The sequence below is a fragment of the Cervus canadensis genome, chromosome 26, assembly GCF_019320065.1.
Source record: "Cervus canadensis isolate Bull #8, Minnesota chromosome 26, ASM1932006v1, whole genome shotgun sequence".
Lineage (NCBI taxonomy): Eukaryota > Metazoa > Chordata > Mammalia > Artiodactyla > Cervidae > Cervus > Cervus canadensis.
Genome location: NC_057411.1, coordinates 32,470,367 through 32,496,514, shown reverse-complemented (window position 1 = coordinate 32,496,514; position 26,148 = coordinate 32,470,367). Strand labels below are relative to the sequence as shown.

The following is a 26,148-nucleotide window of genomic DNA, read 5'->3' as shown; positions in this document are numbered from 1 at the left end:
AACAGAGAGGACAGGAATTTATTGCTTCAAAGAATGTTGATTATATAAGTTGGGGGTATAAAAGGATTACAAAAGGATTACCAATGGACACTGCCACTGATGGGCATTAATTCGAGATCCAGCCCTATTGGAGGCACGTTAAACTGAGCATAGGGTCTTTGCAGTGCTTCTTTGCGGTTTCCAGAACTTTTCCCATCCCACCCTTCCCCACACAAAAGCATGCTATTATTACTACTATTGCTGATGACAACTATTACTGCCATTTATTAGGAATATATTGGCATCTTATCTTAGTTAATGTGCATAGTATCTGTATGACATGGGTTATGATTACTCAGCTCTGTTTATAGGGGAGAAATCTGAGGTTCAGAAAGGTTAAGTGATTTGACCAAGGTCACACAGCTAGGAAGTGGCAGAGCTGGGATTTGAACCTAGGATCTTCTGCCTCCAAAGCCATATATGCATTTTAGCTTTTAAATGAGTTTTTAATTGATGTGCTCAAATTGTAAAGTGAACACACCCATGTAACCTCCAAACAGATCAGGAAATAGAATCTTCCTTACCAGGACCTCAGAAGCGCCTCTCCTCCCATGCAATCCCTAAACATTATCTATTTCAAATGTGCATGTGTCATGCCCCACTCTTTGTGACCTTATAGATTGTAGCCCTCCAGGCTCCTCTGTCCATGGGATTCTGCAGGCAAGAATACTGGAGTGGGTTGCCATGTCCTCCTCCAGGGGATCTTCCTGGCCCAGGGATCGAACCTGCGTCTCTTACATCTCCTGCATTGGCAAACAGATTCTTTACCCCTACCACCACCTGGGAAGCCCACTTCAAAAGTAGCACTGGTATTATCAAAGATTACTATGCCTATTTTTTAACTTTATGTTAATGGAATTATAGAGATGGACTCTATGGAGTCTGACTTCTTTAGTTTATATATGGAGAGTCATTTATGACATTGTGTGTAGCAATGGTTCGCTATTATTGCTCTATATTGCTTGTTGCGTGACTGTGCCACAGTTTCAGTTCTACTTATTGATAGACATTTGGTTGATTCTGGTGTTTAGCAAATTTAAATAATGCTGCCACGAACAGTTTTGCACTTGTCTTTTTATTTATATATGATTTATGATGGGTGTATACCTAGGAGTGGGCTTCCCAGGTGGCTCAGTGGTAAAGAATCCACCTGCCAAGCAGGAGACATGGGTTTGATTCCTGGGTCAAGAAGATTCCCTGGAGAAGAAAATGGCAACCCACTCCACTATTCTTGCCTGGGAAACCCCATGAACAGAGGAGCCTGGTGGGCTATAATCAATTCATAGGGTAGCAATTAGTCAGACACGATTTAACAACTAAACAACAACGAAAATACTGAGGAGTGGAATTGCTGGGTGGTACATTTTATCTAAGTTCACGTTTAATATAGATTGCCAAATACTGTGAGTAGTGTTCCAAAATGGTTGAAAAAAATATACACCCCTACCAGCATTGTATGAGTGTTGTTCCTCCCCATTGTCACTGGTGTTTAGCATTGTCAGTCTTTTTCATTTGAGCTGTTCTGGTGGGTATGTTTATGGTATGTGTATGTTGTGCTGTTTCATTGTGGCTTTGACTTGCTTTTTCTTGATATTTAACAAGGGTGAATGCTTTTAATTTATGTATCCTCTGTTGATGTCTGCTTTCCCCCTGTAGCTTGGTAGTACAACTGTTGTCATAAATCAAGTATCTATGTATCTTTGGATGGCTTTTAGGTCTCTCTGTGCAGGTCCAAAGGTCACTTTGTCCATCCTTGTGCCAAGAGTATAGTCTCTCAATTATTTTGATTAATAATAATGCTCGATATCCATTACTTTAAGTCTTTTAGTTTTGTTATTGTTCTTCAGTGTTGTGATGGCTATTCTTGGGCTTTCTTATAACTAAGAATTTTAGAAATTGCTTGTCAATTTTCATAAAAAAAATTTTAGGATGTTTATCGAGACTTCATTGAACCTGATCAATTTGAATACAGTTGAGATCACTAAGAAAATTGTCTTCTCATTCATGATCTGCTAATATGCCTCCATTTATTTAGATATTCTTTCATTTCTCTTGTTATTTTGTACTTTGTAGAAGGCTTACGCATTTTTGTTATATATAATATTATGTTGTTGATATTTTTGGTCTTTTAAAAATGATATCATTTAAAAATTTGCATTTCTACTTTGCTACTGGGATATAGAAATACAACTGAATTTGCTTATTGACCTTGAATCCAGCAAGATTATTGAAATCAGTTATCAATTTTGATAGTTTTACCTGTATATTCTTTTGAGTTTTCCATTTATATAACCATGTTTTTTGGAAAGGATGGCATTTTATTACTTCTTTTCCTGTGTTTATATCTTTGATACACTTTTTTCCTTTTTGATTCTTTTATTCTCTTTGTATTAAATTTGCTTAGACTCTATTCAGGGTGAAATTGAAGTGTCCCATTTCTAATATCTGAAGGAAAGCATTTCCAGAAAATGATATGATACTTTCTGCTTTTATTTTGTTTTACAGATTTTTTTAAAAAATCAGATTAAGAAAATTCCCTTCTATTCCTAATTTACTAAGTGCTTTTTAAAAAAATTAAAACATATATGGGTGTTTAATTTTATCAAATAGTTTTTCTTCATTCAATAAGATTTTGATATATATTTTACTCCTTTACCCTTTTCATGTGGTTAATTATTTGCTTTTTAGTCTGGTCTAGATGTATTTATTTTTGACCTTTGTACCTATCTTTATTGGGGATATTAACCTTTAATTTTTCTTGTAATATGGGTTTTTGTTATTAGGCCATTCTTTTTTTTTTTAGGCCATTCTTGCATTAAAAAATAAGTAGGAAAAATTTTTTCTATTTTCTGGAAAGGGTTATATAAGCTTAATAATATTTTTTCCTTAAATATCTGGAAAACTTAAAGATAGAATTCTAGGTCTAGAATTTTCTTTGTGAAATAGTTTTTATCTATTTATTGCTAATCAGATTTTCTCTTTTTTTTTTTTTCTTTTAATTTCAGTGTTGGTATACTGTATTTTTATGGGGAATTTTCTTTTAATCTAAATTTAAAAAATAGTTATTTATACTATTCCCTCATTTTCCATATCTGTAATATTTACGGTGATGTCTCATTTCTCATTTCCAGCATTGGCAATTATTCTTTCTCCCCACCCTCCTAACCTTCCCCCGACCACTGCCCCATTCTCCATGAATTTATCAATTCTATTAGACTTTTAAATAAAGTATTTTGAGCTGTTTTGATTCTCTTCAATGCACTTTTTCCTTCTGTGTTATTTTCTGCTTCTTGTTTCTTTATTTCCTTTCCCTTTTTTAAGCTCAGTTGCTTTTGTTTTTCTAGCTCTTTAAATCACTTTCACTTAAGTTGCTCATTTTTATTCTGTTTTCTTTTGTAATCTATTTAATAACGTAAGTTTTCCTCTTAGTTTTGAATTAACTGAATCCCACAAATTTTGAAAAATCACATCTTTATCATTTATTTCAAAATTTTATCTGACTTCTTTATGATTTAATCTTTCTTAATCAGTGGGCTATTCAGAAATATATTTGAGGATTTTCTGATTATTTTTTATTGATTTTATTTCTGATCTCTAGCTTAGATTTTTAGCTTCTATTGTTTTCAAAGAACATGCTTGTATTATTCAATCTTGTGTAATTTGTTAGATTTGCTTTATGATCTTCATATGGTCAGTTCTCATGAAGGTTCCACATGTCATTGAAGAGAATGTGCATTCTGAATTTGTTGGAATACAGCTTTTTAAAATGTCAATTAAGTCAAGAGATTAAGTAAAGTTTGATAGTCAAGTGTTTAGATCTTCTATTTTCTAACTAATTTTTGCCTGCTTATTCTATTAGTTACTTAGAGGGATGTGTTAAATCTCCCAAAATGGTTGTGTTTGTCTATTTCTTCTTTTAATTTTGTCAGTTGTTTTTTTTGGTTAATTTGATGACATCTAATTAGATGGATAAAGATTTAAAATATATGTATCTTCTTGATGCTATCAATGTAAAATATTGCTCTTTGTTTCTAGGAATAGTATCTTTCATTAAAGCCTACTTTCCTGTATCAAGGAAAATTTTCTTTACATAGGCAGAACTTGTTTTATTGTGCATTCACTTTATTGCACTTTAAGATACTGCATTTTTTACAGATTGAAAATTTGTGACAACCCCATGTTCATCAAGTCTGTAGGTGCCCCATTTTTCCAACAGTTTGCTCACTTCTTATCTTTGCATCACAATTTGACAATTCTCACAGTATTTCAAACTTTTTATTACTATATTTGTTATGGTGATCTGTGATCAGTGTTTTTTGATATTACTACTGTGAGTTACTGAAGGCTCAGATGATGGTTAGCATGGTTTCACAAGAAAGTATTTTTTAATTAATGTGTGTACATTTTTTTTAGACATAATGCTATTGCACACTTAATAGTCTACAATATAGTGTAAAGATAACTTTTATATGCTCTGATAAACCAAAAAGTTTATGTGACTCACTTTGTTACAATATTTGTTTTCTTGTGGCTGTCTGGAACTGAACCTGTGATATCTCTGTGGTTTGCCTATAATTGGGCTTCCCTGGTGGCTCAGACTGTAAAGAATCTGCCAATAATGCAAAAGACCGGGATTTGATCCTTGGGTCAGGAAGATCTGGAGAAGGGAATGGCTACCTACTCCAGTATTCTTGCCTGGAGAATTCCATGGACAGAGGGGCTTGGCGGGCTACAGTCCATAGGGTTGAAAAGAGTTGGACATGACTGAGTGACTAAACCACACCCATTCCTATAGTTGGTATTACATAGTATATCATTTTCTGCCTTTCTATTTTGAAGTTTTCTATATTATTATCTTTAAGGTATACCTCTTATAAGCAACATATACTTGGTATTGTCTTTCTTTGTTTTTATCAATCTGACAATCTGATCTTTTAATTGAGATATTTAATGTAAACAAAAAATGTTTGGGTTTAACTTTAGCATCTTACTATTTGTTTCACTTTGATTTCTTTTTTCTCTACCTCCCATTTTCTTGAATTAATTAAGTATATTTATTATTCCATTTTCTCTTCTGTTAGCTTTCTAGTTAAAGATTTTTAGACTAATCTTGTAGGAGTTACCCAAATTGTAACATACATTCTTAATGTATTCAATTTCCAATATAGACTAGTAGTTTTATCAATACTGAGACCTTAAATTTATATTAACTCCATTTACTGATCATGCAATTTTGGCTCTTGTTTTCATACATTTATTATGTATATCAAACTCTACAAGGTATTATTCTTATTTTTTAAATATTTATTTTTATTTATTTGGCTGCCCCAGGTCTTATGAATAGTTGTGGCATGTGAGATCTTTTAGCTGTGGTATGCAAACTCTTAACTGCAGCATGTGGGTTCTAGTTCACTGACCAGGAATTCAACCCAGGCCCCCCTGCATTGGGAGCGCAGAGTCTTAGCCCCTTGACTACCAGGGAAGCCCCCTGTACAAGGTATTATTATTACTCTTATGAAGATGAGCTTCCTTTAGTCACCCACATTTTACTTTTCCCATTCTTTCTTTCTTCTAACATCTGGGATCATTTTCATTCTCTGTTAAGTCTGTTGCCAGTGGAACTGTATTTGGAATATGTATTCATTTTCCTTTAATTTTTAAAGGCTCTTTTCACTGGGTAAAGATATTGAACTAGGCTCTCTGAAGCACTTTGAAGATATTCCATTGTCTTTTGGTCTTCATAATTTATGTTGGCAAGTAAGTCAGTCCTATTATTGGTCATTTGAAGGTAATAATGCCTGTTTTCTCCAGCTGCTTTATAGATTTTTCTTTTGTATTGGTTTTCAGTAATTTAGCTATGATGGGACTAAGCATGCTTTTTTATGTATATATTTTATTTGGCATTTGTTGTGCATCTTGTCCATAGCTTGATACATTTTCACTGATTTAAGAAAATTCTTAGATATGATGCTTTCACAGATTGTTTCAGACTAATTTTTTCCCTTTCTTTGGGGCCCAGTTACATATATGCTCAACTTCTCTATCATGCCTTATATGTCTCCTATGTTTTGCTTTTGTTTTTATTGTTCTTCTTTCTATCCTAGATTCTATCCAGTCTTCTATCTGGATATATTCTGCCTGCCCAGTTCATTTTCTAATCTTTTTCGGCTGTGACTTATTAGATTTTAAACCCATCTATTGAGTTCTAAACTTCAGGTATTGTATGTTTAAATTCTAGAATCTCTACAATATTGTAAAGTAATTCGCCTCCAACTAATAAAAATAAATGAAAAAAAAATTCTAGAATCTCTATATGATTCATAAAAAGATTCATTTTCTCAGTTGACATTTTACATTTTATCCTTGATTGTCTTAAACATAGTTATACTACAGTTTTTACCTGATACATACAATTTTTTAATCTACTGTGGATCTGTTTTTGTTGTCTTTTTTCTCTTCATTTCCATCCATTTGATCTTTTCTCCTGGTATGCCTGGTAATTTTTTATGTCATGCCAGGTACTCCATATAGAAAAAATGTAGAGAAAATTTGAGCCCTAGATTTTGTAAACATCTTACAGGAAGATTTACCTTTGCTTCTCACAGGCAGTTAAGCAGGGGCAAGTAATTTTAGGCAAAATAGGATTTGTAGTTTTAAAGTTAGTTTTTTGTTCTTTTATTCCTGTTTGGGTTAGTCGTTACTTCTAGGTTACAGCTCTTTTGATGTCCCATCTGTAATCCTAGGTTTACTAGGATCTATCTTGGTGTGTTTTAAACACTGACTTGTGTCTTCCAAAGTCTTTGAGGCTGCCAAAACTCTGCTCAGTGCTGCCTACAAATCAGTAAATGCCTTAAAGGGAAAAGAAGAGGTGAATGTCAAGTTCATGTTCTCTGTTGATCATCCTTCATCAAGCTGTTGCTGTGTTGATAGGTCTCCAATGCTATCAAGCAGGTTTGTAAATATATATTTCAATCAGCTTTTATACTTGTTTCATGTGAGCAGGGAGAGCTGTGCTTATAATGGCTGGCCTATATCATAGTTAGAGAAGGGTGGCAAAGTTCATACACTTAATCACTACTGTATGTAGCTTTGTAAACAGAAAATTCAAGATAAGACTCACTTGTCCAAGAATTTATGAATTACTTTGGAGAAAAACTCATAGAACTCTTTTCTAAAAGAATATTATAATGTGTTTATGTACTAAGCTAAGTTAAAAGGATCTAGAAACTCTTTGAGGCTGTGGACCATGCTGAATTGCTTTTTATGTCTTTAGTAAATGCTTAGTAAATTTGTTGAGGTGAATGGGCATTAAAACACGTATTCTAGGAGTTTGGGATAGAATAAAAGGGTGTGTCAGCTACTTTATGCAGGCAGCACCACGCATAATGGATTTCTTGTTAGATGTATAATATTTGGTAGGTTGAGGGGGAAAGAAACTAAGTTAAGTTCAAGGAGAAAACATATGCCAAGTCTGAAGATGAAGCTGGCAGGCCTAGGAGACAATGAGGTTACCAGTCTATCTGTAACAAAGAATTTGTTTTAGGGAGTAAGTACTGGATGTGTAGAGTGGATGCATGTGATGAGAAATGTGGGAATACCACATTGTGGGATGCTGATTTTCTTCTATGGGCAAAAGTCTTTTCATAATATTTCCATGCAATGTTAATAGAAGCTAAGCCAGACAAAGAAATAAAGAAGACGTTGAGGTTTGGAAAACATTGATTTAAACAGATTTGTTTACTGCAAGATTTCTTTGAAACTTTAAAGTGTGCATGGTGAATTCCAAAAATTGTCTAAACTCAACAAATTTTTGTTTATAAAGGAACAGTGCTTCTGGGAACATGTTTTGGGAAATTGGGATATGTGGGCATTGAGGAAATACTTGCTGGAATATGACACTAGCATGAAAGGCTTGTGAAAGCTTGAGCTTTTATGGTATTGTTCACAGCTTTCCCCCAAGAACATCTTGCAAAAGTCTTTTTTCACTTTATATTAATTGAGTGAATTAATGGTTTTAGTGGATAAAGGAAGAATGAGATCAGAGTGAAGTCAGGTTTTTACCAAAATTAATCTGATAGAGTTGGACTATAAAGAAAGTGGAGTGCCAAAGAATTGACACTTTTGAACTGTGGTGTTGGAGAAGACTCTTGAGAGTCCCTTGGACTGCAAGGAGATCCAACCAGTCCATCCTAAAGGAAATCAGTCCTGAATATTCATTGGAAGGACTGACGCTGAAGCTGAAACTCCAATCCCTTGGCCACCTGATTTGAAGAACTGAGTCATTGGAAAAGACCTTGATGCTGGGAAAGATTGAGGCGGGAAGAGAAGGGGACGACAGAGGATGAGATGGTTGGTTGGCGTCACTGACTCAATGGACATGAGTTTGGGTAAACTCCGGGAGTTGGTGATGGACAGGGAGGCCTGGCATGCTGCAGTCCATGGGGTTGCAAAGAGTTGGACACGACTGAGCGACTGAACTGACTGAACTGAATCTGACAGTGTGGTATAGGATGTGTGTGTGTGTGTGTGTGTGTGTGTTTACCAGTTCTTTACCAAAATTAATCTGATAGTGTGGTTGGACTACAGGGGTTCGTAATTACCACTTACAGGGGTAAGTAATTACCATGAAATTAAAAGACACTTGCTCCTTGGAAGAAAAGCTATGACCAACCTAGACAGCATATTAAAAAGCAGAGACATTACTTTGCTGACAAAGGTCTGTCTAGTCAAAGCTATGGTTTTTCTAGTAGTCATGTATGGATGTGAAAGTCACACCATAAAGAAAGCTGAGTGCCAAAAAATTGATGCTTTTGAACTGTGATGTTGGAGAAGACTCTTGAGAGTCCCTTGGATGGCAAGGATATCAAACCAGTCCATCCTAAAGGAAATCAGTCCTGAGTATTCATTGGAAAGACTGATACTGAGGCTGAAACTCCAATCCTTTGGCCACCTGATGCAAAGAACTGAGTCATTGGAAAAGACCTTGATGCTGGGAAAGATTGAAGGCAGGAGGAGAAGGGGATGACAGAGGACTTATGGTTGAATGACATCACTGACTCGATGGACATGAGTTTGATTAAGCTCCGGTAGTTGATGATGGACAGGGAAGCCTGGTGTGCTGCAGTCCATGGGGTCTCAAAGAGTCAGACACGGCTGAGTGACTGAATTGACTGACATGGGTAAGAGATTAGATGCTGAAAAACCAAAAGGAAGCTGGTAAAATTATCCAGACCTAAGAACCTTTTTCTTGGATGTGGTGACATCCTTGGAATTGGAAACTAAAATGGATAACAGTGATATTTTGTAAAGAGAACTTACAAGATTTGGTGATAGATTATATGAAAGAGGAAGGAAGTTTTCAAGGTACTCTGAGAGTCTGGATGCCTCTGAGGCTGATGGAGTCACTATAGGGAAGAAGGAATTTCTATACAGGACTGTTTTTTTTCCTTCGTGGAGCCTATGACTTGATGAAGAGGATCATAAAATACTAATTCCATGAACTTTCACTTTGGGTTGGAGAATCTTCTTTCTTTCTTTTGTTTTTAATTTGGCTACACCGTGAGGCATGTGAGGTCTTAGTTCCCCAACCAGGGAGTGAACCCTGGGCCCTGGCAGTAAAAGTGCTGAATCCTAACCACTGGACTCCCAGAGAAATCCCTTGAGAACTTGCTGTGTAGAAAAGATCACAATTTTTACACAACAAAGCTAGGAATGGGAGAGAGTTTGAATGAAAAATACAGGAAAAAAACTCTGATTAAAAAAAAACAACACTGTATTTGAGTGAATGCAAATATATTGTGTAAAGTTTCTGACTTAGCCCACAAGACAACTTTTCTTCCAGCACATAATTCTAAGATAACTACCAATAAAATATGCTAATTAGAACATTTGAAATTTATGGTGATGATGATTAGGTAATTGCTTTGAGCTACTTCTTTTCCAAAGGAAACTGAAGTGTTCTAGGATTATCAACAAATGGACCTCTGATTTGGGGACTAAATATGCTGTGAAATTGTAAATGTAGGTTCTGTCTAGTCTAGGCATACTAAGAGTCAAAATATAAGCAAAACGAAACTGTCACCATCACCCTTTATGTCTGATAAAGCCTTATGAGTCCCAGGGGAGGCGACTTCTCCAGTTGAGAAGAAGAAAGAGATGGAATGGAAGCAGCACAGACTTCAGACACATAGACTTAGATTTAAATCCTGGGGGTGGGGGTGGATAATTGCTTTTCAACTTTTAGTTTGTGTGTGCATGCTCAGTCCTTTAGTAATGTCCAACTCTTTGCGACCCTATGGACTGTAGCCCGCCAGGCTCCTCTGTCCATGGGATTCTCCAGGCAAGAATACTGGAATGGATTGCCATGCCCTCCTCCAAGTGATCTTCCCGACCCAGGGATCGAACCGCCATCTCTTAAGTCTCCTGCATTTGACAGGCAGGTTCTTTGCTGCTAGTGCCACCTGGGAAGCCCAGCTTTTAGTCTATTTATATAAAAGTAGAAATAGTCATTATCTTACAGAATACTAGTGAGGGTTAAATAAGATAAAAATGACTAGCACCATAAGAATTAGGTATGTGTATACACTAATGAATGAGTACTGTGTTATAGACTCTTACATAACCTTCTATCTATCAAATAGACCTGCCCCTTTTCCATTTAAAAATCATATGTCCATTAGTATTGCACCTAGAGATCTTGAAGATTGCTACATTTGTGATGATGACAATTAAGAGAGATGATAAAATTGATTTCATCATGATTAGCAGAAAAATATTCAAAGATATTTTCAAAGAACTTCCACATAATGAATGGTAGTTATAAGGGTCAAGTGTTGGTGGAGCTAGAAAAGAATTTTTGTCCTTGCCAGAAAAGTTGTAAATTGTTATTGTTGTTACTCAGTTGCAAAGTCGTGTCCGACTCTGGGACCCCGTGGCCTGCAGCACACCAGGCTTCCCTGTCCTTCACTATCTCCTAGGGTTGGCTGAAACTCATGTTCATTGAGTTGGTGATGCCTTCCAACCGTCTCATCCTCTGTCACCCTCTTCTCCTCCTGCCTTCAGTCTTTCCTAGCATCAGGTATTTTCCCAGTGAGTCAGCTCTTCACATCAGGTTGCCAAAGTATTGGTGCTTCAGCTTCAGCATCAGTCCTTCCAATGAATATTCAGGGCTGAAATCCTTTAGGGTTAACTGGTTAAAGTTGTAAACACATGGGTAGTAATATTAAGAATAAAGATATTTTTCACTAATTGTAACTCAACATTTCCTTTCCATTACATCAGTGAGAAGAAGCTCATTACAGATGCCCTTAATAAAAATCAATTTCTGAAGAGATTGGATCCTCAACAGATCAAAGACATGGTGGAATGCATGTATGGGAGAAACTACCAGCAAGGGAGTTACATTATTAAGCAAGGAGAACCAGGAAACCATATCTTTGTACTGGCAGGTGGGTTTCACAGATTTTTACAGTTATCACATAACAAATATTTGCCTATTGTTTAATGATTTTTTGCACATATTTATAAAAATGCAAAATTGGTTGTTCTATTTGTAGAAAACATAACAGATTGAGTTCATGAAATAGTAATATTTGTTGGTCAAATCATCCTGATGTTAATAATTAATATTTATAGAATGCTTTCTATATGTCCAGCATCCTACTGAGTGTTTAATAGAGAGATCTCATTTCAGCATACCCATGTGTTTACAACTTTAGTTAATCCTGTATGGTGAGAGTGTGTTTAATTTTGTAAGAAACCACCAAACTGTTTCAAATTGGGTGTACCATTTTGCATTCCCAGCAGCAGTGCATGATAGTTCCCATTGCTCCACGTCCTCTCCAACACGTGGTATTGTCAGTGTTCTCAATTTTGGACATTCTATTAGGGGTAGAGTGATATTTCATTGTTGTTTTAATTTGTTTTTCCCTGATAAATGTGATGTGGAGTATCTTTCCATAAGCTTATTTGCCATCTGTATGTCTTCTTTGGTGAGTGTCTGTTAAAGTCTTTGGCCTGTGTTTTAAATGGGTTGTTTTCTTATTGAAGAACTTTAAGAGTTCTTTGAATTAATGTATTTTGTAAAACAGTTCTTTATCAGATATATCTTTTGCAAAAAAGATATTTTCTCTCAGTCTGTGGCTTGTCTTTTAATTCTCTTGCTGTTATTTTTCTCAAGCACTCTTCTTAGTGACTTCATTTATTAATTCTTACTTATCACCACCATATGAAGTAAATGTTATTAACTTGATCTCTGTTATTGACAAGGAACCCATGCAGAGTGGGTACCTCTCTATGCTAATCAACTAATAGAGAGTGGGCTTCAGTCTGCATTCCTAACCACTTTATTATAATGAGAATTGTAAGATAGCTCACCTGAATGCTTTGTGTACCTTCTGCTTGTTTTCTTTTAATTTATGGAATCTCAGTGGATTTTGATTATTTGTGTTTTCTTACATTCTACTGGATAGAGGGTCGACTAGAGGTGTTCCAAGGGGAGAAATTGCTGTCATCCATCCCTATGTGGACCACGTTTGGGGAGCTAGCCATTTTATACAACTGTACCAGAACTGCCTCTGTGAAAGGTAACAGAAGAAGAAATGCTGTAGTTTTCAATTGCTACACAGTGTTAAAGACAATCGAAGTCACTGTTGCATCCTGAGTCTTTTTGTCTTCTGCTGTGCTCCTTATGCTTTTGTTAATAGAAAGGCAATGCTCATAAAGGGATTTATACTGAAGCACTTGTCCAAATGATTCAAGCTTAAAGAAACCTTTCCATTGGAGACCTGTATTTAAAATATGAATATGGCTTTAAACATAATTGATTCTAGTATTTGCTTTAGTTGCCAATGTCAACTTTTTACTATGTAGATATTTGTCTTTGGCTCATCCAGAATGTTTGCTTTCTATTCTCCATGAGGTGATGACCCTATTATAAATCAGAACAAGTAATTATACCAATAAAATGTGTAAATATCAAAAAGGATATGAATTAATTAATGAGAGTTTTCCTGAGTGATTTCTGAGATTAGTTCAATTGCTTCTCTTTAGGGTTCTTGTTTTTATTGACTTTATTCATGGTCATATCATGTTTTCTGAATTAACTTACATCTAGTGTTTCTCAGTGTTTGGGACTAGGTTATCTGTGTGAGCATTGTTGCAGTATTTGATAAAAATGCAGATTCTAAGGCTCCACTCCAAACTATCTCTGGCAATGGGGCCCAGGGATCTTTATTTTTAACAAGAGTGTCAAAATAATTCTAATTCACTCTAAAGTTTAGTAAACCAGAGATTTTGATTTTGGTTTATTCTGTAGGCTTTCATCACTGCTATAAAAAACAACTCACTATCATAATTTCATATAGATTTTTTGGAGTGACTACTTTTACTTCTCTTCCTTTTTAGATTATATTCTTGCTTTTAATGTCTTTCCTATGAAAAGGCTGTCTCAAAAACTGTCTTGCATAATCTCTTTGAAAGTGATTTTATATATTTTATGTAAAAGTAACCATAGAGATTCTTAAAATATATTGGCTCTCGTTAGCAACGGTGTCTAAACAACATAAAAAGACATAAAAACAGACTCACAAGCAGAGACCTTTAACTTTCAATTATCTGCTTGTGAATTCTTCACTTTCTGGAATAGATGTAGGCTGGCTGGCTTTCTTTTGTATCATAGCCCAAATCTAAAATACATCCCGATGATGCAGTGTATAATTAAGAATTGCAAACTAATTTTAATATCATCCTAAGCAAACATAATTAGAATGGAAATCTTTTGCTGCTCACTTCCAAATCATGGTTCATTTCAAAGCCAAAAATGATGTTATAAAATTACCTATTCTTTACATCATACTTCCTTCCATTTTGCATGTTTAAATAATGCGTTTTCCAAGAAAGATAATTTTATGACAGTACATGAAAAATTTATTGATTAACATTTTGGAATGTTTTCTTAATGTAAGAGCTCAACAGTGTTTTATTATTTTCTTGATTTTTTCTAAAGCTATTACCAATGTTAAAACATGGGCACTAGATCGAGAGGTATTCCAGAATATAATGAGAAGGACAGCTCAAGCTAGAGATGAACAGTACAGAAACTTCCTCAGAAGGTAAGAGTAATGCATTGATGGCAGAAAGAGAAGGTAGTCTAGCCATCCTGCGGGTATGTTGGTTTTATCAGAGTAATTATTTTACTATAGCTTTTTTTATTTAAGCATTTTCCACATAATTAAGCCAAAGGAACACAAGTATTTTCTTGCAGTAAATGCCACTATATATGAAAATTTGTGTTTCATTCCCAATAGCCTTTTCACTGATTTATTTCTCTTGCTAATTTTGTCCTTGTGTTGATGGAGTCATTTCACATAGTATAGAATAATGTCCAAAAAATTCCTAAAATATTCATTTGGGTTGCTCAGTTGACTTTTAAAGATATCCTATAATTTGAAAGTCAATAACAAGAGGTAATAATGCTTTGTTTAAAATAATATTAAATTATTTTACTGTCCTTATTTGCTTTACCTGAGACATTTTCTCATTAGCATAGCCACACTATCTTCCTAATGACTATTATTTGTAGCAAATTAACTTGCCAAAAATGTGATTATGTTTGCCATCATGACATGGAGCCTTGAAACATGCATTTTGTAAACTGTTCTGAACCCCCAACTACTTAGATGCATTATAGAGAAACAAGTACCTATAGCTAAAAAAAGTCAGCAACACATTAAAAACATTTTTTGGAAAGTATAAGTTTCATATTTAAAATCTTTCTGTGTGTTTTGGGGAAGATTTGACAGTCTCTGAAGCTGCGATGTGTACTGTAACAATATGTAACCTATGATAAGTGATAGTAAAATATCCCGCAGTTTCCAAAAATAAATTCTGAGTTCCTTTTAAGTATAACTATGTTTATTTTGCATAACTATCCTGCAGAGTCAGTGATTTTAGGAGTGTGCAGTGCCTAGCCCATAGTGAGGACTCAGTGAATACGGAGTGGAGGCATTGTTAATCTATAGAACATTGCAGGCGTTGAGGTTTTTCATGTGGACTCTCTTTGATGTTCTTTCCCAGACACAATAATGACTCCTGGAAGAGAGCTGCAGTAATGACAAGCAGGTGCCTTATCTATATGCTAATCAACGCCTTAGCCATCAGGTTGTGGGGTCTACCTGAGTATTTGTGTTAGTTGCTCAGTTGTGTCTGACTCTTTGCCACTCCATGGACTGTAGCCCACCAGGCTCTTCTGTCCATGGAATTCTCCAAGCAAGAATACTGGAGTGGGTTGCCATTCCCTTCTCCAGGGGATCTTTCCGACCCAGAGACTGAACCTCGGTCTCCTGCATTGCAGGTAGATTCTTTACTGTCTGAGCCACAGGTTATCTCAAAATCCAGCAACTGAGCAACACAGATCTGTATTTAAAACTAATGCAAGGGCCAAACGGGGATACATAAATAACCAGTGTCTATGGGTTGCATCATGTCTGAGATAAAACCTGAGCTGCTAGGCATTAGTGGCTCATTACCTTGAAATCTACTGTGTTCTGCCTCAGTGGAAGGAACTCAGGAGAATTTACTAGTGCACGGTCCTTCCTTCCTTTTTACTTTCCTTTCTTCTTTTGTTATCTCATTCATACATTTTTTCAACCAATATGTATTCCAGGCCTAAACATGGTGAATTCAGTGGTGAACAAGATAAACCTTATCTATGCCTTCATAGATGGGAGACAGATTAAAGATTTTTTTCTCATATTAATTTCCTTACCAAACCCCAAGGGTGATAAGCTCATAGGAGATATTTTTCACTAACATTATAGATCCCAGTTTGGACCAGAATTAGAACTTTCATAATTGGCATATGCTAATCAATTAAACCAAAGGAACAAAAAGTATTCCCTTGCAGTAAATGCCACGATACAGAAAAAAAGGTTCTGGTTAACCCTTTTACCTTTTCCTCTGTAAGAAGACATATTAGAGAAATACGTTTGTCTTTGCTTCATAATATACAACAAGCTCTTTTTCCATTTACATTTTCTTTCCCAATGGCTCAGTGGTAAAGAATCCACCTGCAGTATAGGAGATGCGGGTTCAATCCCTGGGTTGGGAAGATTGCCTGGAGAAGGAAATGGCAACCCACTCCAGTATTCTTGCCTGAAAAAATCCCATGGACTGAAGGAGCCTGGCAAGCTACAGTCCATAGGTTGCAAAGAGTCAGACCCTACTGAGTGACTGAGCATGTTATGAAATATTTGACATATATCAAATGATGCACAGTACATATGTAAGTTATAAGATACAATAACAGAATGAGTGCCATCAAGCTACTGCCCAATATAAGTAAACAGTTAGCAGTGCTGACGGGGTTCTCATATGCTCTCCTATGGTCATTTTCTAGCTTTCCTTGGGGTATCTCCTCTCCTTGGATTAGTCTATAATCTGAAGTTTGGTAATCATAACCTTGGTATTTCTTATTATTTTGCCTCTAGCTTGATTTAGCCTACTTTTGAATTTTACAAAATTGGTATTATTTTTGTAAGTCAATTTTTTTACTCAATACCTTTTATTAAAGTTCATCTACTTGGTATTCCTTATTATTTTGCCCGTAGCTTGGTTTGGCCTAGTTTTGAGTTTTACAAAATTGGCATTATTTTTGCAAGTCATTTTTTTGCTCAATTCCTTTTATTAAGTTTCATCTATTTGGTTACTTCAGTCATTTCTTCTATTGTAGAGTTCTGTCATCTGACTCAACCACAGTACATTTACTGCCCTACCACTGGGGGTGTTCCAGTGTTTTGCAATTACAAATGATTCAGATGCAAAAGTTCTTAGACACAGCTCCTGGCTACATGCCTCCTGAAGCACTGTGCAAGAATCAGTTTAGATATTGTAAAGTAATTAGCCTCCAACTCATAAAAATAAATGAAAAAAAAAAAAAAAAAGAATCAGTTTAGAGCTCTCGTTTTGAAAATCAGACCCAATTGTGTATTTATGGAGCAGCATCATTTTTTTCCTTAGCAGTGTCAAATTTTAGATGGTAAGAAAAAAGTATTTATTTCACAGAAATTCTATCAACAGTCCTGAGTGAAGATGGGTAAAGTAGAAATTTCTTTAAAAGTACAATTTAATCATATTGATTAGTTAATAATACTGAGTGGAATTTTTGTTTTTTCAAATAATTTCAATGTTCTTTTCCTTCTCTGTTTATTATTATTATCTGTAAAAATGTTTTTATTACATGCCTCTGGCTACCATTAATTTTAAAAGGTTGTACAATATGACTAATAATCAAAGATCATTTCCATGCTAATTCCTATGTTCCCCCTGGATTCAGTCTTAACTTAATTACAGGATTTAGATGAAAATCTGATCCTCCTCTGGAAGTGGAGGACCTCATTCATGCTAATAAAAGAGATATTGAGATGTGGAACACATTTCTGGATGTGATTCACTTTGAAAGCCAACAATAAATGTAAACATTTTTTTTTTCTCCAAACAAAATCTGGTCATTTTCCTTTCATGGTGTCTTACAGTTTTTATTTATTTGCCTAGGATAAATGCTGTTTTATGTGATCATATAATTTCAGTATATTTGAAATATGGTTTTGAAATTCAGTTATTTATGTATGATATATATGGAGGTTTACTTTGGAAAAATTAAAATATTTGTTTAAATGCATGTATAAATCTATGTAGAGATGTGTATTTGTAGTTTAATTCAGGAAGGTAATTAAATAAAGGTTTCATTTTAATTTTGAAGTGTATCCTTGCTGAAGAATTTACCCGAAGATAAACTAACCAAGATCATTGACTGCTTGGAAGTGGTAAGAAATTTTAAAGTAAAAAATATATATTTCATTAAGAGATTATATAATCTTGTCATTATTAGCCTTGTAAATGAATAAAAAGCAAAAGATGGTGATCAATAGTCTACAGAAACCAGGAAACTTTTTCACAGTAGAAAAACTTCAGGCTAACTCACACTGAATTAAGGGCCTGGATTGGGATTCAGGGACTCTTCTGAAATATATAAAAGAAAATTGGATTTGCATGTGTAAAGATTTACATATTTTGATCTTTTTTAGTATATTTTATAAAACTAATCTGCCTTACTCAAGAGGCATTTCATTTTCACCAGTTAACATCACAGTCCTTTACAGAGTATTCCTAGTACGAAGGAGTCAGTGATGCATAAGTAGGTAATAGAGTAGAGAAAGGATATTATTGGAACTTTCCTGACGAGCTTCTGAATCAAGCTATGAAATACCCCATACTTGAAAACTCTAGGCTATGAAAAGACATTTGAAAAAAAGACCCAAACAAATTCTGCACTTAAGAAGCACTTTACCTATTTTAACATCTAGGGAAAAGAGGCATATTGGAACGTGTTCAAAAACTCATATTAGGGATCACACAGATGGTTGGATCTAGTCCAAGCCTAGTCAAGTCTTTTCGTGAATAATGCTTTTCTGACATGTACCTTGGATTCTAATAATATGCATTATATGAAAACCTCTTCAGAGATTAATATTCAAAGTAAATAACTTCTAACTTTTTTGGGGGGAGGGGGTTAATTTCAGTGAAACCCAAATGGCTTTTAGGGAATTTAAAGGTAGTAAGGAATAGGAAAGGAATCGCATGTCGACTTTAAGCTTTTATAAAGCTGCTCTCAGTGGGAGACAGAAAAAAAAAAACCCCTCCAGACTGATTGTTGACAGATTCATGCCTCTGTCAATCACAATATACAACGTAAACTAATATCTGTTGAGAAGGGAGCACCAACCATTTCATCGTTAAGCGTAAGTGACGCCAGTAATGTTTCCATTTACAATTCATGGACCCCATCCAGCCATTTATCAAGGACAGGCCATGGTGACACAGTGCTTGGCCTTGTGTCCCCAGAGCGCTCACATATGAAGTCATTTTCAAGAGGACTGCTTGCCTGCATCTCATGGGATTTTCTCAGTGTAACATAACCCAATCACAGATGTTACAAATTAATAATTCATCCTAATTTCTGAGTGTTTTTTTTTTAAAACTGGAGAGGCCATGTATTTTTTTTTCTGAACCGAGGAAATCTGTTTTTAATATAATACTAATAGAGTAGATTCACCAGAGGGGAATTCCATGCTGACAGCAAATATTAAAATTTAGTATCATTAAAAATAAACGGTAAATTAGACATATTTATAGCAGCCACAGGCAATAGCTACAGAATATATAGGGGGCGGGGGGGCGGGGGTCTCCAACCTAGTATTAATTAACACACAGTTCGAGTTTGAAAGTCTCATCATTTAAAACACCCTAGAAAGGCTTTATTATATATTCGCCTTTGCAGACAGCAGCACAGTTTATAAAGGGCTCTTTATTCATACCTGGCAAACAAATGTGTCACTGTAATGTGTGAAAACTCTCAAATTCGAAAGTGATTAACAAGAGAGTCATGGGATCTATTTAGCACTAAGAAAAGTATATAATTTACCAGCATAGCTTGGACTAATAACCCATCAGCAGGGTCTTGACAGCAGCCGATCACTAATGCATTGGAGTTGAAGAGCCCCCGCTGAACTCCAGGGCCAGCTGTCCCACAAACTGACTCCATAATCTTTGAGAAAAACAGGCTGAATCTGGTGTACTATTTAGGAGTTGATTTGGGTGGTTTTAAGTTTTTGTGCAGAGGGTGCAGGGGGAGCATCGGAATTTCCCATCACCAAGCAGTAGATCTGATGAGTTCGTTAAGACTTTGTCTGCTGAACTGCTGGACCAAATGGGCTGAATGTGCGGTATTCCAAAAGCATTTCTTGTTTTAGCATAAATCATCCAGAGCATTCAATTCTAGAGGCAGACATCGCCTTTAAACCTCTTCTCGTGTTCTAATGAGAAAAGGAGGGTGGAAAGAGTAGCAACATATTCACTGGTGTGTTTTAAGAGTTAACTGATGCACATCCTAAAATATGTCACAGATTCTGAATGCAGTGTAACTGTTAATGATGATGAAAATGACAATGTGACTTCTGCGCCTGGCAGTTGTGTAGAATAAAAGGAAAGGGAACAGTTTCTGTTTCCTCTGGTGGCAATCAATCCAGGAAGTGTGGGATTTGAGTGTGCGGTGGATGGAAAAGTCAACTAACTTTTTGTTATGGAGATTTGGTAATTTGACCCAGTGGCCCTGGCACTGACCTGCCTCTTTCAGGAAATGAGGTGTAGTAAGAGTGGGGTGGGGGTAGGGAGGGTGGAATGTCCTTGTCCTTAATCAGATCACCAGTGGTGCTGCTTCAAAGGCAGATTCCCTCTAGAAATATGGTACTGATGAACCTATTTGCAGAGCAGGAATAGGGACACAGAAATAGAGAATAGACGTGTGGACACAGCAGAGGAAGGAGAGGATGGGACAAATGGAGAGAGTAGCATTGAAATATACACCATGTATAAAATAGATAGCTAGTGGAAACCTGCTCTATTACAAAGAGACCTCAACTCGGTGCTCTGTGATGATCCAGGGGGGTGGGATTGGGGAGCAGGGGGTGAGAGGGAGGCTCAAGAGGGAGGGAATATGTGTATACATATAGCTGATTCATGCTCTTGTATAGCAGCAACTAACTCAACATTGTAAAGCAATTATCCTCCAATAAAAAAAAAGGCAGGTTCCCACATACTGCCTCAACACTTATCAATCAAAAACTCTGGGGTCAGGGCTCAGATATCCACACTTTAGCCATACAATTTTTAGGCTTATTAAAGTTTGAAGTTATGAAAAGAGTACATGTATTTTGGGTTTGCTACAGCCTGTCTCTTCATTCACAAGATTTCCATTTTTTATCATTTTTGGAAAGTCTAATCCTCCTTTCTTATATTTCCTGCTAACACTTGCATAAGCCAGTGAGTTTTTTCTCAATTTAATGATTACACCCAGAACCATAAGAAAGTTGAGATAGTTGAGGATTTTGCCAGTTTATGGACCTGTTAGTTAAAGTCTGGGTGGCTCGGTGAGAAAGTTAACTAGTCCAAAGTCTGGAGATTAGGGTTTGTGGTCAAGTGTCTGTCCATTGCAGATGTCAGTTGTGGTGGGGATCAAGGTCTCCTCATCTATCAAATAAAGGAGTGGTAGGCCACATCTCGAAGGGCTTTCTCAGTGTTTCAGTTACAAAATTCCATACTGTGGGTTCACCTAAATGGAGGAATTTCTGTTGGTTTTCATTTTGTAGGCTCTGATAAGGCATCAGATACTAAAGTATGCCTGAATGGTTGACAGGGTTCACCTGATCCAGATGTGTTTCATTTAAAATTTCTGAGATAAAAAATAAATAAATAAATAAATAAAAATAAAATTTCTGAGATAAATAACTTGGACAAGCGGAAAACAGCTGGTAACAAACCCAAATAACTGAATACAGTGTGTGTGTTTTAATTTATCTATTTTAATTGGAAGATAATTACTTTACAATAGGGTGATGGTTTTTGCTATTCTGTATACAGTTTTTTAAACAATCAACTTAGGTACACGGTCACATGATGCAGGGTCTGTGTGTGTGTAAGTGCATGTGTGTGTGATCATACTTCTGTGTATCATCAATATGTATTTGTAATGAAGATTTCTAGCCACACACTAAAGAAGCTAAGGCAATCATAGGCTTTCTTCTTTGTCTTTGCCTTCTATCAACTTGGATTTTAATTCTAGTTTCATATTTTCTATTTACAGACACTCAGGCTCTAGCATTTTGCTATCACAGAATGAGCATTTTCTTCACATAAAAAACTCTTTCATCTTGAACTGTTGCTGTTTATGGTTTTCTTCTGACTTCTGCCTCTTAGTCTGACCTGGAATTGATTTCCTTTTTTTTCCTGTCTTGCCATGATACTGAATAACTACTCTCAGGGTTTTTAGACATCTTTTAAAAACATCTTTTTTAGACTGTGGGGCATAACTCATTAGTAGGTCATGAAATCAATTTAGAGGAACAGTTACAAAAAATGAGAGTAGTAAGAATAGGTATTGTTCACATGTTTGTTTTATACAAAAGTGTGTGTCCATGCTTACATGTGTGTATGGGGGCATACATATAAAATGCATTTAATTACTGTAGGCCAGAGTAAAAAATGCTCGAAAATCTTTGCTTCACAGGATAGGGTCAGTGGCTTCTTGGTCCTCTAAGGGACCCCTTTGCAGTGTAACCCAGGACAGCAAACCACACTGTTTGCAGTTCTCCTTTTGGTCTTGGTGACCACCCTGGCTAGACTGGCTACACTCCTCAGTTGACAAACACTGGCCAGTCTGGCATCGTAGCCAGTACTTACCACTATATATTTTTGGTCTGACCTACATCCCCAGCCTTTTCTGATCTATGAAGTTACTGTCAACACACTGGGAGGTATTATTTATCTTCCTCCCATGGTTTTGGGTGACAAAGACCCATCACTAGGAAAAATACCGTTAGGAATCTTGCCGCTTAGGAAACAACAAAGCTCTTTCTCAGTGTTCCCTTTCTAGCTTCTCCCTCTTAGCTTATCCGACAGATAGAAATTAAAGCTGCACATCCACGCAGACCAGAGGCTATATAATAACTGAAGGAACAGCCTATTAGCAATTCAGAAACTCTCCAGATCCCTTCGATTCCTTGTGGGTAATGGGGGTTGGGATTGAGAAGGGAACAGGAGAGACTGAGGGCAGATTGACTGAAACAGGAGTGTGTCACATGTCAGTCCTAAAACCAGCAGTTTCAGTAAAGAGAACTGAACCTTAGCTCTATCATGAAGATGCCTGGACTGAGGTGTCATGGTCACTCAACCTTCCTGGATCACAGTTCATCTCAACAGTAAAATCGCGCTTGAACGGAGTGAACATTTGTGATAGAGCTAAAATGAGAAAGGTGAGTAAGCAGCTTGTGATATAAAAAACTCAAAATATTATTTTCCAAGTAAAATAGAAGTTTGTTTCTTGCCCACATAGCAGTTCAGGGAGAATGGTCCTGTATGGCTTATACAGAATCCTTCAAGCACTCGAGCTGGTGGCTACTCTGCCATCTGCAACACGGTCCCTCTCCCAAGATCTCTCCTGGTCATGCCATTGCCACTGGGGCACAAGTATGAAGGCATATGTCTGCAACCGATCATGGGCTTGGCATGGAAATGGCATGTGTCACTTCTATTCAGACTCTTAACAGCTAGAAGTTAATCCTGTGGCCACAGCTAATAGCAGAGAGGCTGGGGAATGTGGTTTACCTGTGGAAGGCATTGATGACCAACTCACAGCCTCTTTCACAGGAATTAACAGTCACTGACTTGACTGTCTCACCTAGTCCTCACACATTGTTAGGAGTGGTAGATCATACCATCTCAATTCGACAGAATAGGAAACTGAGGTCAGATTTAAGTAACAGCTAAGCAAACCACTCTCATGCTCCTCCTTAACATAGCAATCATTAGTCATCTGCTATGTTTCAGGAGCTTTTAATTCATCAAAAATTATTGTCTTTAACTGACTTCAGGTGGTAGGCAAAAATGGACTCCCTCCAAAGTAAATGTCTAGACCCTGAATCCTGGAACATGAATGTGTTATGTTACATGGCATAAGCAACTTTAAATATGTAATTAAGGTTTCTAGTGAAGTGAAGTAGTGAAAGTCGCTAAGTTGTGTCTGACTCTTTGTGACCACATGGACTATAGCCTGCTAGGCTCCTCTGTCCATGGAATTCTCCAGGCAAGAATACTGGAGTGGGTTGCCATTTCCTTCTCCAGGGATCTTCTTGACCCAGGGATCGAACCCAAGTTTCCTGCATTGCAGGCAGACTCTTTACTGACTGAGGTACAAGGGAAGCCCAATGAAAGTGAAAGTCGCTCAGTCCTGTCTGACCCTTTATGACCCCATGGACTATACAGTCCATGGAGTTTCCAGGCCAGAATACTGAGTGGGTAGCTTTTTCCCTTCTTCAGCAGATATTCCTAACTCAGGAATTGAACTGGGGTCTCCTGCCTTGCAGGCGGATTCTTTACCAACTGAGCTATCGGGGAAGCCCTGAGTACCACCAAGGACACTGGACTGGGTTACCATGCCCTCCTCCAGGGGATCTTCCCAACCCAGGGATGGAACCTGCATCTCTTAATGGCTCCTGCATTGGCAGGCAGGTTCTTTACCACTAGTGCCACCTGGGAAGGCCAATTAAGGTTTAGGACCTTAAAATAGGGAGATTACCTTGGACTGTCTAGGTGGGTCAAATATTATTACACGAGGCCTTATGAGCAGAGAATTTTCTCTGGCTGGAGTCAGAGAGATGCAGCAGAAGTGGAAGTCAGAGAGATTCCAAGTGTGTGAAAAATGCCATGTGCAACTGCTGGTTCTGAAACATAGCAGGCTCCATGAAACGACAGGAAAGAAGTGTCTGGGTGCTAAGAGGCAGCCCCCAGCTCACAGCCTACAGGAAAATGGAACCATGTTCTACAACCTCCAGGAACTACATTCTGCCAACAATATGATTACACTTGAGAGCAAGTTTTTTCCTGGAGCCTCCAGAAAGGAACACAGCCCTACTGACACACCTTGAGTTCAATCTTGAGAGACCCGGAACACAGACATTCTGTTGAGCCACACCATGCCTCAACTCTCTGACCCACAGAAACTGAGATAATAAATGGGGGTTGTTCCAAGCCACTAAGTATGTGTGGTTATTTTTTTACAGCTGCAATAGAAAAATAATGTACTTATATTCTCTCAATCTTTGAAAGTAAATGTTATTTGAATTTTATGGATTGATGAAAGTGAAATTCAAAGCAGAACTGAGGTTGGAATCTATATTTCTATGGCTTGAAAGTACTTTTTCCCCAAAGATACTATGCTTCCTACCACAAGACATTGAAATGTCTTGCAGAACGTACACTGTGCTATGTAAATAGAAGGCATGTTTATTAGTATCAGGAGTAATACTTATTCCATAAGTTTAAATCTGTTTTAAGTGTGAATGACCAAAAAATGTATTGAAATATAGCAGACACAAAAGTAGTGTTGTTTGGATTTTATTTTCAACTCTAAAAGAAAAATAAGGGAGCTATTATGTTGTTCTTTATGCCTTTTACAAAAATTAAATAAGCCCATTTTTGCTTGTATAAATTAAGATATCCATCTTAGTTCTATGACTCTGAGGCAATATCAAATTAAAGGAAAGTAAGGATGGACAGTTTAATCCATCTTGTATTTTCTAAGAGACTGAATTACTCTTTTGGTCTGACAGGTGGATGAATTACTTTTCCCTGCCTAAAAATTCTCTGATTACACACACTTATATGAGAGAAACAAAAGAAATAAGTGATAATTTGAGATTTCACGAGTTTAAACTTTGTTGAAGAACAGAATTTACATGTAAAAAATTCTAATGTCAACCTTTCATGATATAAATCTTTGGAGAGAATCCATATGAAAGAGCTCCTTTCATATAGATTGTGTATAATGTTCCCAACCATTGCTTTGCAAGGAATAAGAATTGAGACTGATATTCCTCCATACCCACTGGGGATAGTATTTTCAATTTATAAGATAATGTTTGCTCTTTTTCTAAACTCTAGACCCAGTTTCAGATTGTTGCAACTCCCTAAACAGTTTATATTTAGATTATTTGGGTGAAGCTCACTTGTGTATCTCTGATAATTACCTTGCTCTCATTTCTCTTCATGTCTTCTGTGTCCATGCCTGACAGTATTCCAGGTGAATGTTTTTTGTGTGTTTGTGAACGATAAACATAAATTCAGGTAAACAAGCAAAAGTCTTCTTACTTTTCCGTGGCTTTTGACTACAATATTTAAGAAGATCACAGTTACCATAAGCAAAAAATAGCAGAAATGGGTGTGGAATGTTCATTTCTAAAACACAATGATAATAAAAATGATCCAAAATCTTGAAAACAAAATGGAGTTACAGATAAATAGCCTGGAGACAAGGATTGAGAAGATGCAAGACATGTTTAACAAGGACCTAGAAGAAATAAAAAAGAGTCAATTAAAAATGAATAATGCAATAAATGAGATCAAAAACACTCTGGAGGGAACCAAGAGTAGAATAGCGGAGGCAGAAGATAGGATAAGTGAGGTAGAAGATAAAATGGTGGAAATAAATGAAGCAAAGAG

General features: G+C 36.5%; 1 protein-coding gene across 2 annotated transcripts in view; it reads left to right on the top strand.

The window, feature by feature from the left end:
• The window catches only part of PRKG2 (protein kinase cGMP-dependent 2), a 113,073-nt gene that overhangs the window by 27,828 nt on the left and 59,097 nt on the right, over positions 1–26,148 (top strand). For both annotated transcript variants that reach the window (XM_043448062.1, XM_043448060.1), the window contains exons 3-6: positions 11,320–11,486; positions 12,510–12,623; positions 14,045–14,150; positions 17,798–17,861. In XM_043448062.1, coding sequence (XP_043303997.1) covers positions 11,320–11,486; positions 12,510–12,623; positions 14,045–14,150; positions 17,798–17,861 — 451 coding nt within the window. The remainder of the gene's footprint in view (positions 1–11,319; positions 11,487–12,509; positions 12,624–14,044; positions 14,151–17,797; positions 17,862–26,148) is intronic.